We start from the raw sequence: 13,757 nt of genomic DNA, 5'->3' as shown, positions 1-13,757 counted from the left end.
CCTCTTTAGACAGAATATATATGATCCATAAGTAAGCCACTGAATTGGTATCTTCAATAAGGTACATAAAATCCAAGTTATCTAGGGGTAGATGTAGTTGCTGTCTATGCTTTAACTATATTCTTGATGCTAACGTCTGTGGGTTTCGCTGTGAAAAATGGGAGGTCAGTTGTTGGAAAAACTAAGCCAGTCCCAGGTGGTGACAATGTAACTCAGTGACAGTTAACAGCGAGAGTGGAATAACTCAGAGGTTCGTTATAAATCAGACATTTACCATATTGCAGTATTTATTCTCAGGCAAAAGCTGTTACTCTAGAATTAAAATGTAGCCAATTTAATGTTAATTTAAATGTCTTAGTTTGAAAGACAGGTGCCTGCCAAGGAAGGCAGGAACCTCCCTTGGAATGGAAAATATAACCCCCTACCCTCCAAATTATTATAACTTTGAAATTACGGGGCTTTTAGGCAAAGACATGGCAAAAGGAATAACACTTCTTTACTAGAATGCAGTGCCTCTCGATCTTGGATAGCTGACCAGCAATGGCTGGTCCCAGGGTTGGGTGACTGCCCAGAGGGAACAGCCCAGTGGGGAGGGCTCCCAGCTCCTGGTGCAGCACGCCGCGGCTCTGGGTTCCCAAGCAAGCAAAGGAGCATTGAAGCAATCTGGCAAGCCTCAATCACAGTGCCAAAGGAGAAGGAAAAGAAACAGTCAAAAACCAGAGGGCAACAAGATATCCAGTCAGAGGCATGATGCAGCCTGGCAGCTGTGTCAATCGCACCACCAGAAGGAAGAGCAGCCCCGGGCCCTCAAGCCCCGCAGGATCCCAGGCTGTCACTCACCCAGCACAATACTCCCAGAGCCAGTGGAAGCAGTGACTGTTCCAGACACAAAACAAAAGAAAAATCAAAAATGGATATGGGATATAAACCATCCCCAAGACATAAAATTACACAAGAATGTCCTTAAAGCAAGTTTAGAACTGAAATGACCAGTGACAGTCATGTGTTCATGGTTAATGATGGTGCCAATAAATGGAAATGATCAAGTGTGGTTTTATATGCTGAGTGAAAGCTTTGAAACTTTATCCAGAAGGCATTATTATACAGTTTTCAAAAGGTACATGAGTCATAATTTACATATGAGAGGTATGTTTTCATTATGCTGCTGATATTCTGTGCTGGACCTACCCATGTGGCCTTTACCCTAATGCGAAAGTTTCATCTAGTTTGTGCCTTAGGACACCTGTGAAAAGTTTCTCTGTGAGAGGCAACTGCCTCTTCTACCTAGCAGTACTTACAAACCAGAGCTGTACGTAGCAGTAAGCTTTAAAAGTAGTTGCAGAGGAGGGAATGTCACTTACTTGTGAGTAGTAATATCTTTTCATGAAGGGTAAGGCCACAGAAAACCTCAACGAGTCATAGATGCAACAGTGTGAAGACAACAGTTAGAAACTTCAAATACTCCCAAACGTGTTGTTTCTGAAAAATAATTACAGATTCTTCTAGGGGTATGGAGGAAGTTGCCCTCAAATTATGAGAGAAACTAAATATTTGAAGTTGTGTCATGCTTTCTAGGATTCTGGAAATGTTTAAATTATCCAAATAATTACTGGTCTGGTAGTACACTTCATTCTGAAGAGTCGTGTTTAAATTATCCAAATAATTACTGGTAGGACACTTCATTCTGAAGAGTCATTCTCTCTTCACCAATTCCTTTACTTAAAAGCTATGATTTACTTGATTGCAATGAGAACTGCCCACACCTTTGGTGTCACTGCCCTCTTTCTTACAGTGATGTCTGTAGCTTTTCTGCTGCAATATTCAGTGAAGCTTAGAGCTGTGGGAGATCAGTGAAAACTATCTAGGATTTAAAGACTGAGGGAAATCCCAGAAAGGAGTATGTGCACGGTGAGCTTGATAAGAGCATTAGCCAGATTCAGCCTGCAAAAAAGACTGTTTGATAAAGGGAGGGAAAAGCCTGATACGGAATTAGAGAAGTATCAAGACTTTTAAGACTATGTCTTCACTGCAGTTAACATAGACTATTACTCTTTGTCCCTGCCCTATCTACTGAGCCTGCTGCTTGAGTGTTCCAGTGAATGTAGTGCTCGGTCTGACTCTGGAAGTCCATCTGACTAACAGTGTATCCACCTCGAAGGTAGAACTGGGGCAGTTTCTTTATTACTCAGAGGGATAGAGGTTTGTTTGTTTTTCCTAATTAATTAGGAGAGACAGTTTATATTCATTTTGCTGAAATACTCAGAATTATGACTTCTGCTAGACATGAGTCTAGTAGACATGAGTAGCTCATGTAAGTTGGAGATGTGTTGTAATTTAGATGTGGCTGGTACCATGGCTGAGCTTTGCTCACTTAGATGCCGTTAATCCTGATTGCCTCTACAAAGAATTGTATCTAGGAATGAGGACATTGGTGAAAGACAGACAAATAGAATGGATATCGGGGAATAGAAAAATAGAATTGGGTGTTGAGACTATACCTCAGCAAAATACGTAAGCAAGAGCCTTAATTTTAAAACTGCTTGAAGCTATCCTTATTTGCCAAAATCATAGAAAATGCTGAATTGGAAAGGACTGATCAACATTTAGTTTTTAATTTGAGAAAACTAAAGAGAAGGAACTGGAAGTCACTCAATGAAAGACACAAAGGGGAAGTGGGGGTAGTGAAGAGATCTGGATAAAGACTGAAATGAAACGGAATGCATAAAGTTCAGAGGATTGAACAAGTGTCAGTATTTGGTCTTGGTATGCAAAATTAAGAAAGAAATCAGTGGTGAAAGGGCTGAAGGGACTAAAATACTTAAGACGAAAAGGAGAGAAGGGAGATACAAACAGTACCAGCTGGCACTGGTATGTACGTTCCTCTGGCATTGGTGATGTGCCAGGAGGTGCTTGGTTTCTTTTTTTGCTGTTTTAATCTGAAGCTGCAAACAATTTTGGTTAGTTTCTCTGAAAGACTAAAACAGGGCTTTATAAAAGGAAGAGTTACGTACAAGAGGTTCAGGTGAGGAGCTGTGTGCTACAGGCAAGAGCCAGTGGGTGTGTGCATGCTGTCTGAAATGGTGTTTGAGAACAACGGTATAAGAGGATATTGCATAATTTATAGGGAGGAAAAGAAGAAATAGGGATAGGAGAAGTCCTGCAAAATAATTGCAGTAGTTTGAACAGTTGAAAGTAGGAAGTTTGCAGTGTGCATTTGTGTGGTTTTGAAGTAATTCGCTTCCACACCCTATTGCTGTGTCTCTTCTTGCAAATCAGACACCTGTTTTTTATTGGAGATAACTCTGTTTATCATCACTTCCTGGGCATCACTGAGGCTAATCAAAACACACTGTGGGCCACTGATCAATTAAACATTAATGGCCCACTTTGAAAGACTTAGTGAGGTAGTTAATACTATTTTGGGGAGTTCAGTTGGAAGAATAAGGAGCCTTATGCTCTTTGATATTATTACCTGACTTTGTAAAATATTTTCTGTCTCTAGAATTACAGTGTTTAAAAGAAACACATAAAAATATGGGGGGTTTATGTTCAGATCAGCCACTCATAGGAATTTTGTACTGTATTGCTTGGAGCATGTGATGGTGGGCTGTTTTATGCTGTTTATGCTTTTACTGTTCAAGGAAAGGTTTGTTTTTACCCTTGAAGGCAGGAGCATTTCAGTGGTGTCTATGAAGTTCAGGCATCTGGCTTTTTTTTTTTTTTTTGCAAAAGTAGTGGTAAGATTTTTAGCACCATAAGCATTGCTATTAATGGCAGAAACGAATTTGACATTATGTGACTCTCTGTTATCACAGTACTGGATACCAGTGTATTTACTATTCACCTGAAAACACAGCCAAGGCAAAAGAAGTTCTCAGCAACATCAGTCATCTGCAACCTCTCATATCAAGCCATGCAGACCTGCTGCTCAGTTCTGCAAGCCAGCGTTCTCCAGACAGCTTGAAGAATTCTTTAAAGATGCTTTCAGAAAAAGTAAGATTCAAATCCTCACTGCAATGGAAAATGGAATAACCAAGTCTCTCTAACTGCTGGGGAGGAAGGGGGGGTTTCTGCATCATTTGACTTCCACAGCATCAGGAAATGTTAAATAAACTCAGCTAAAATAAGCATCAAAATGTTGTTATTAGAAAAATAATGTTATTTAACATTTCTGTAGGCCTTCCATATAGAAAATTAATGAAATCTATAAAGATTGCCTTTATTTAAAAGTGTAATTAATTTAATTTCATGTATCTTCTTTATCGTCTAGTGGCCACATACTGGAGTTTATCAAAATATCAAAAATTATAAATAATTTTGTAGTATGAGAAGTCTTTATTTTTTTTTTATTCTCTTCCTATTGTATTTCAAGCTGCTACTTATAGGAGGTAGTTCAAGCCAGGTTGGTGTATAAGGTTTAGAATAAGAGCATGATTGGAAATGGTGATGCAGCCTGGAAGGAGAAGCTGGGAAATTTGCTCAAGGAGATTTCAAATTTTATTTCTCTTTCTCCTATTACATCTGTCTGTAGCTGTAGACTCTTCCTCATTTTAGTTCCTTTAGTTCTAAATTAAAGAAGATAATGTTCCCACTGGTCTCACAGACTGATAATGGAGATTAGCTGAAGCCTGTAGTGCTTCCCATGTTATCCTGTAAAAATATGAACCGTTATAGCTGTGACCTGAGAGGTTGTGAAGAGTTTCCCATTTCTCCATGGGCCACCCGTTCAGTAACGTGATCCCAGTATGGCTTAATAACACAACCAATAACCTTTTCAATATATCTTCAGCTATTGGGAAGTGACAGCCCTTGTGGTCTGTTGAGCACCATTACCCCAGCAGTTCCTCATTCAATGGGAGAGTTTCAAATATCAATATTGAGCTTGGCCACTTGCTGTGAAGGCATTCCAGAAGAGCCATGGGGGAGAGAAACATTGCTCTCAGTTGCAGATGTGTGAATCCACACTAACTCTGAGAACGCTGGAGTCACTGTGAATGTCAGGGATAATGGAAGAAAGCAGAATTCAGCCTGGAAATGAAACAGAGGAATTTAAGGAGGGGTATTGTAGTGATTTTAGTGTACCTCTGCATGTAGGAGGGCATTTTTAGCTGTGCGTAGAATGAGAGAAGCTGCTCTGTTAGAGGTTAGTTTATAGAAATCTGTGTGCACAGGTAAAGCAAATCAGACAAAGAAGTGTTTGTTCTGAAGATCCAAAGGGTGGTTGCTAAGGAATGTGCATTTCCTCTGGCCATTTGCCTCTGGACAGGAGGAGAGGATGATTTCAGACGGGCTGCAGGCAGCCATGGTACTAAAGCACTGCTTGAACCATGGCCTGCTGGAGACTCTGGCTATAAAAAAGGGACAAAAAAGACAATTCATTCCGTTTGCAAAAGTCATAGGTATTTTACATTTATAGCTGGTGACTCAGTTGAGTGTGTTCATATCAACTTTTCAGGACCAGGATTAAATTGCTGTTAGTACACGAGCTCAGGTTCCCAGAAGAAGGAGTCTCACCCCATGTACTCCGTGGATGTCTGTCTAGCCTCCACCTTTTGCTCGGAAGCGATAAATCCAGCTGTCTGAACAACTGCAGCAGGAGTGGTTCAATACCTGCTTCCCTGTCTACTACCAAATTCACTCTTAGGAAAAGATGGATAATAGAGAAATAGGGTGGATTGCTGAGGAAGCAAGTGTGGTGGGATAGCTGCTTGTAAAGAGGGGAAGAGAGATGGGGAAGAAAGACCAAGAAACAGCTTCAGGAAAGGGAAATAAAATTTCAAAGCCCTAAACTCAGTGAACCCACACAACACTGAAATTAGATCCCTCATAGTTAATTCAAAGCCTTATATTGCTGTCTTAAAATATTCTGTCTGTATAGTCTGGTACAGTACTGGAGAACCAAGACTACCAGAGTGTTCCTGCTTATATTTAAGACAGAGTAGCACATGCTCTGCTGAGTATTACATATCTGCTTGTACTCCTGAGGAATATGTAGTGCTTCTGCTATTCCATCTTTCCTGCCCTTTTTATATGTAAAAAATAAATGCTATTCTGTTTTAACTGGATAGAAATTTAGAAATTAAACGTCTGTTTGAAGTCATAAAAATGATTTGCCTGGTGATTAAATTCTGCAAGTTTATTAAAAAACATATCACTTGATATATATATATATAAGAATTATTTCTATAATTATTGGGTAGCAGTGAGTAAATCTGAATTATCAGTCATGTGAATTACATTTAAGTGTTCATGTTGGAAATGGAAGGATTGGCTGCATGGATTGAAAGTGGAAAATTAAATCAAATAATTCCACTGCTGCTTCTTAAATGGAGCTTATTTTCTCCTATTAAGCATCTCCATATATAATTTACAGTTTACTGTAGTGTTTTCCTGAGACTAACCTTTTATCATCACTTTTTGTTAATTGATTAAGGAAGCCTTTAGCTATCGACAAGTGTATCAGCATTTGCAGCTTGCAGAAGGCTTGATAAATTAATTTTCCAGCTATGCCTATCTTTGTTTGCAGAAATACTCTTTAGTAGAGTATCTAAAAGAATTTGCAGAGTTTTTATTTCTTTGTATAGACTGGTTTTGTGATATCAGTGCAATTTCATAAATAGCGATGTTCTGCAAATTTAGCTGTACTGAGCTGTTAGAAAGTGAAGTTAAAGCATAGACTGCTGTTAAACCAATGGGATCTATGAATGAATTTAATTACAGAATTATTTTAATTTCTGCATGAATAAATGGAGTCTCACTTCTGTACTTACTTTCTTTTAAAAACTAAATTTCCCTATAAAGTATTTCTATTCAATTATATTACTTGAACTTTGCAGTCACAATGAGCATTATTTACATCAAGCTATCCAATTCTCATAATTTTTTGAAATGTAAAGTTTTTTTGAGTGCTATTCTGAACCAGAGACCTGAAATTATCTCAAACAGACACTGTGGGGAAGATAGATATGAAACCTCAGCAAAACCATGATATTGCTGTTTCTAAGGATAGACAGGTCTCTTGATATGGAACTCTAGAAGAGTCTTGAAGAGGAGCTTTGCTGTTACCACACAACCCCTCAAATCTCATTGTGCCATGGTAAGGCAAAGAGTGGTGGGGTTTGATAGCACTGTTCCCCAAAGACTAAGTCATTCTCCAGGCATGCACCATCTGGAAGTTGGAAATGTAGAAGACTGAAATTGTCCTGCAGAGCAATTCAGGACTACGAGGAGACAGTCCTCAGGGGCTGCATATAAGAAAACTGTTAAAAAATACCCTTTCCCTCAGGCACCAAGTTGGAAATGAGGAGGAGGAGTGGGTCTGCGAATATTGCCAGGGAGATGGGTAGTGTTGCCAAGTCTGAAGAATCCCAAGTCAGGTCTGATTTTGGTTTTAAAAAATCAATATTTTTTCTTAGATGTGCCTGCAGTTCTTATTTTTAGAACTATAGAGATTTATTTGCAGTAAAATTTTTAGCCCGTCCATGTGAAATGATTCAGAAAATTTTTTTTTTGTAAACATAATGAAAATGGGAAAAAGCTGAAACTTCCCATTCAAGTACCTAAACCAGCAGCTGGAGCCTTAAGAAAACCATTAATTTTTTAGAGCCTTTCTGTCTTAAATATCCGTAAACTCTTGAGAGGGTATTAGGAAGGCAAGAAAAAGAAGTTGAGTAGGAGTAGATACAGAAGATGAACAGGTAGTATGAAGAAAGGATAGGATGAGAATAGAAGTGCAGAAACTGGGAGAACAGACTTCCAGGAATCTTCTCAGGAGTTCCAGGGAGATGCTGACACTTGACACTTGTTTGATTTGGGGTTTTTTTTGGCTACTTTTTCCTCCAGTTTTTGCATAAGCAGCACATAAGGGCTGAATGGAGCTTGGCTGGGCAACCCTTATTTCTAGCATTTCCTGCTGGTTTAGACTGGATCCTCTGACTCTTATCTACATACCTTCTCACATCCCTGTTTTAAGTAAGATTGTGTGCACAAAGGCGCTTCAGCACCTGAATCTGCCTGCACATGGCAATCCACTATGTTCTGGGATAATAAGAAGGGAACTGAATCCCACTGACCTGGGATAAATAAATTCAGGTAATTGTGCTGTGAAAGAAATTTCCATCTTCTCCTGTGAACCAGGACTTCTGTCTGTCTGCGGAGGGGAGCCCTGGCTGGGATGTGTGGGATGTTCTATGGCAGCAGGGTGTGCCCTCTCTCCCTGCTCTGACAGATGAACCCTGTTCAATGTTGTTGAAGTAGCCAAAATTGGGATTCTTCCAAGCTGTCCCTGTGGCTTTGTTAGTTGTTACACCCCATAGTGAAAGGAAGCATCCTTGCACCTCATCTACTCCTGTTCCATGGGTTCTGGGAGCTGATGGAGGGAATAAGCCAACTCTCCTATGGGAGATAGGGCACCGTGCTTGAGACAAAGGAGATGGGCATGTTTGACACACTGGTGGCAACAACAGGTGCTGTTGCAGTGGTGACAATCTGGACATAGTGAAGCCAATATGCAAAAAGCATTTTACTTTTCTTGTTGAGGTGGAAGGGAGATGAATAATGCAGGGAAGTTGAAGGATTTAAAAAATATGGTAAAATTCCAGCTGTAACAGTCAACATAGAAAAATGATACAGAGATTGAATAGCATCTTCAGAAGACCCGAGAAGACTACTTCAGAGTTTCCTTTCTTTAAAATATACATAAAATCAAGCTTGAAGTCTGGTGTCACCTACCATGATATCTGGGTTGACACATACCGGTAAATAAAATTTATCTCTGGAAACACTGCTTTTGCAGATACTGCTATTTCTGCATTGTAGAGTGGTGGGTTTTATTTAGGGAGATTATTAAACTGGTTAATTGTGTTTTATCTAGCACTTATTCAGAAATTATCGTGCTGTGGTTGGTTACTCTTGGAAGTGGTTCTTGTTGAGGCTCGCCTCTGAGGTGAAATTTGGAATTCAAATAAAATGTGAAAAGATTATGATCTCTATGACAGATAATGTGCTCTTGTGTTAATCCTTAGAACACTGGCATTGCAGAATGTGATGGTATCTCTAAAACCCTTGAAATTTTCCTCATTATTTGTTGGCCTACTTTGTTTTCTGCCTCCCAGGCAGGCCTGAAACAAATACCTGCTCTGCCTAAGGATAATTCAGTGTTACACACCTTTGCTGCAGTACCACATTCTTTGGTCTAACCTTTTGGTTCATTTTGGTTTTTTCCTAGACGGAGTTATTTGTGCACACATTCAAGGACCAGCTGGTCAGAAGTGCCCTTTTAGCACTGTACACAGCCCGGCCTGGCTGTGTCCTCAAGAAACCAGCTGTGCCTAGAAACAGTGCGGAAGAAGGGGCCGATGCACAGCACCAGGATCATCCTTCTCAGATTAAAAGGCAGGACTCTATACCCCATCATTCTGAATATGATGAGGAAGAGTGGGTAAGTAGACAGAAACCCTTGGTCAATGAAACCCTACAAATTAGCATAAACAAGCTCAAGCCCTAAGTGTCCTTGTCACATGTCATTGCAGGGGGGAAAGGGGTGCAAAACTGTAGAATTGTGCTTTTCAGATGCATCGCAGATTTTGAAACTAAATTTGAAGGATTTGTCTAAATACGGTGTGCTGCTCTGAGACTGCCTAGTTGTGCATATAACAGTGAAGATGTTGAGTATATTCTTGCCCAGACAGAAGAATAGTCTTTGTTCTTACTTGGGTTAGTTTTGCTAGTTGGGCAGATTTAAGGACTGGAACAGTATGTGCTGTTCAGAGGGAAATGTTCTTTTCTTCCCCACCCCCTGCAACATCCCTCTCCAGCCCTCAGGCTGTAATCATTTTAAATACACATGAATTAACCCTCAGCAAAACAGACCCCTTGCCCTTAGACTCTGTTCTTAGAAAGTGTTTGAGGTTGTGTAAAAGAATTAAATACAATGTTTAGATTTTAACATTCTTAGTATATCTTTCAAAGATATGTATTATTTATATGGCTGAAATTTTATAAATCAATTATTTTGGTGGATGTCTTCTTAATAGATCTGTTACTTTATTTCATACATACTCAAGCTATTTTTATTCAGTCCAGGCTCATACTTTGAGTTCATCACTGTATTCTCATAAATGTAAAGGATGCCAGCATATTCATCTCTATTGTAAATAATTAATAACTTGTGTGAGCTATGGTACGGCACCTGAACTGTAATTTTTTTCCACACCAAAAATAAAAGAAGAAGAATATATTTCTTCTAGAAGAAAGGCAATTATTTCCAGCCCCATGCATTAAGTAGTCGTGAGATTTAAACAATAAACAACTCATTATTTCATTTGTCCTCCAGTTTTAGAGCCTTTAATTCACTTTTTCTTGTTTTCTCAATAACCTGAGGGGCTGGAATGGTGGCTCTTTTCTTGAACTAAAACCAAAATGTTTGGTTTTAGCTGTTGAAACATTCAGAAATATAAATAACACAATAGTTTTTGTAAAAGAGAGAAATTTTGCACTGGAAAAAGTGGCACGTTGTGAAAGCTGTATTTTAATTTAGTACTGCAATTTAGCATCTCTGAAGAGAAGATAGCATTGCTGTAATTCATAACTAGTAAAAAAAGCTGCCAGGTGCTTGGTCCTCACCTATTAAACTGCACAAGTGGGTCATTTTAAACAGTATTCATTTTTTTTGGCTGAATTTGTAAAATTATCTTGATTCAAATTAAGTGTATCATTCACTGTTTTCTGACTTGAACTGAGTCAGAGTCATTGTCAAACTTGAGACAGTATGAATTTTGGAGAAATTTTGTGATTTTTTCTGAATTTGAATGATTAAACTTTTCAGTTATTTCTGTCAGTAGAAGTGATAAATAATGTGAGTTTTAATAATCAAATTGTGATTAGCATGATGGAAAGAGAAAGAATAAATGCATGCAAAATTTGAGAAAACAATCTACTGTGAAACTCAACTATAAAGGAAAAACCTTTAATATATGTTGCTTTGTATTCACCATGCTCTATCCTCCTTTGCTGTTGTAGGTTTTTCCCTCACTATTATCAAGTACTAGTGTTACATTTTGCAGCTGGAACTTTAGTTTTGCCTGAAATCTAAATCCTTAAACAACTCTTTAAGCTGACCCTGCTCCATCCACTTCGCATTTTGTGTTGCGTTGTGACCATCAGAGAAGTACAAAGAGTCACTGGCAGCAGTATGGATTGAGCTATTTGTATTGGTGCACTATGCACAGGGAGCAGGAAAGCATCACTGCCAAAGGAAAAGTATTTAACTTGAGAGTTTTACATTGCCTCTGGAAAGTTATTCTCCTGTCACCAGCTGCTTCTGCTATCCCAGAAGCTCCCTGCAGGAGGGCACATAGCAAGGTTTCGTGTATGATACGAGAAAAGGTGGGCACATTGCCACTTGGAGCTGACTCTGCTCTACACTTCTGACTGGTTAATGGGGCTGGAGCTACAAAGAGCAGAGAAAATGGCATTTCCAATAAGCTCTGTACAAATGCTGATGTGGTGATCAGACATGGGGCTGAAGAACTAATGTGTGTGTGACCCATTCCATGTGCCACAGCCCAGGGGGATGTTAATCATGCACATTACTTAAGATATTTCCTTTATCTCTGAAAAGAGCTCAAAAAGACCTTAAGGAAATATCTGAATACCCACTCAAATGAAGGAGAGACAGCATCTTCAGAGTGCTTGGAAGTGTAGATGCTGTGTCATACATGGCACAAGTAAAGCACACAACAGAAGTGGTGTGTATGGAGGGACAAGAAATGACTGAGCTCTGTGGTGAATTCAGAAAGGCTGAGAATCCTTTAAAAACAGAGACAGCCTCTGGGACTCCACTGGCTGGCAGTGTTTAGAAGGAAGACATCCAGTTAGGTGCAGTGACAGAAAAGAGTGTCCATTCCCGCTCTCTGAAATGAGGAAGGTGTCCTACTTTTTAATGATACTTTCTGATCAGATGGAAATTCATTACAATTTTTTCAGTTGAATGAATGAAAGAGAATTATTTTACAGGTTCATTTTTAGTTGTCCTAGGAGAAGTGCCCAGCTTTCACTGATGCCAAGGCCTGCCTTTCCAAGGAGACCTTTCAGTGTGCACATCTGCTTGCCAGTGCCACGGCGCAGGTGACAGTAGAAGTGTGACTATGGTCATTTTTAACTAGCGACACCTAGCTGCATGAGCCAGGGCTCCATAACATTCCAGATGACTTCTGAAGTTTGGGAGAAGTATAAAATGTAAATGTGGCACTGCCTTGTCTCAGTGGGGTCAAGTCCTATTACAGATTTCCACCTTCCCTGTCATTGCCTTGACTCAACGAAGCAGTAATGACAGGGAGAAAGAGATCTCGTTTCTCTCTTTCTTTCATACCACAAGCTTACCATCCACATTGCTCCAGCAGCTAGTGGGAAACTTGTGATCAGGGGGAAAGTATCCTGTTTAGAAAATGAGGGTGTTAGTATTGCAGTGTATCAAGAAAAATTTCTCCTGATCCATCACTTGACACAGAAGGTTTATAAGAATGCTTACTTAAGAGGCTGCTAGACTGTATTTTCTCCTTTAACCTGGCACAGGCTATAAAGTGAACACTTGTGAGATTGTTCTTGGGCAAATTGAAAATAGACTGCTTAAGAAGATGAAAGGTCAGTGCTAGGCTACAGGAAAATATTCTGGAAATAGTAAAGGATGGCAATAAGAAGTGGATTAATTTCTTCTCATGGAGAATCATAGAAGCCACTTGATTTTCAGTGGTCGGAAACTGCAGTTTTACTTGAAAATTGTTCCTGTCAAACTGCAGAATTTCAACAGCCTTCTTAGATAAGTGTGACTGCCTTTGGTGCAGACAGAATAACATCTCAATGAATGATAAATAGATATCTCTGCATTTTCTATCTGCCCACAATCCCAGGAACCTCCTATGTGGAGAAAAAGAGCTGTGAAACAGGCCCTTGCTCCTTCTCAGTTGCTTGTATATAAAAAAGCCAGATACATGATAATAATGAGCTTTCTGTCAACAGATGTTTATGAATTTCACTTCTAAACCCTCAGGGGGAATGTTTTTAGGAATATTGTATAGAAATCATCTCAATGCTGGGTTAATAGTTGGTTTGGAAAAAGTGCTCTTTCCAATGTGAAACAAGGGCTCATATTTGTGTTGCTTGTGCAATAACTCCAGATGCTCATTAAGAGCTTAATGCTTTTTTTGTGCGGGGATTAAGTTCCCCCAGCAGACAAAAGAAAAGGGAAATTAGATTGCTCCAGCTTCTCTGAGCAACCTCAGTTGCATATTCCTCAGCAACTTCAGTGACTGAAAGCTCTGAAACTCCCTTATACTTGCTGGAGGATTGTTCATAGAATCCTTCTCCCCAGAATTATGCTTGTGGGTGGTAAAAGTCAGTAGTTACACACATATTCTAAATGTTTTTTCAGGATTGCTTGAAGTGCATATAGAAGGAAACTTTTGAAGGAATCTATACCTGCCCTCAGTCTTTTGACTTTTAATTGTATCTAATTGTATGTGAATATCAAATACTCATGTGTCTAATGTTTTGTTTCATGTACAGATGCAGATGTTTCCACATGCTGCATTGTACATGCAGCACTTTAAACAGTTGTGGAATAAATGCAGTTCTACTTGGGTGTGACCAACTTTTTGCCTCTTGTAAATCAACAGTGTATTTTCCATAGTATGGTTAAAGCAGGTTTATCTAGGGAGAAAATGAAGCTATTGTTTCCATGTTCACCTATGAACTGGATG

At 39.3% G+C, this 13,757-nt stretch overlaps 1 protein-coding gene across 2 annotated transcripts in view; it reads left to right on the top strand.

Annotated features, from left to right (window-relative positions):
* INPP4B (inositol polyphosphate-4-phosphatase type II B) overlaps positions 1 to 13,757 on the top strand; it is a 192,201-nt gene that overhangs the window by 117,286 nt on the left and 61,158 nt on the right. For both annotated transcript variants that reach the window (XM_005427765.2, XM_031062590.1), the window contains exons 13-14: positions 3,816 to 3,993; positions 9,227 to 9,439. In XM_005427765.2, the coding sequence (XP_005427822.1) occupies positions 3,816 to 3,993; positions 9,227 to 9,439 (391 nt within the window). The remainder of the gene's footprint in view (positions 1 to 3,815; positions 3,994 to 9,226; positions 9,440 to 13,757) is intronic.

This window comes from Geospiza fortis, unplaced genomic scaffold, assembly GCF_000277835.1.
Source record: "Geospiza fortis unplaced genomic scaffold, GeoFor_1.0 scaffold35, whole genome shotgun sequence".
In the NCBI taxonomy this organism is placed as follows: domain Eukaryota; kingdom Metazoa; phylum Chordata; class Aves; order Passeriformes; family Thraupidae; genus Geospiza; species Geospiza fortis.
Note: the sequence above shows the minus strand (reverse complement) of the source record. Positions and strands in the feature narration are given on the sequence as shown.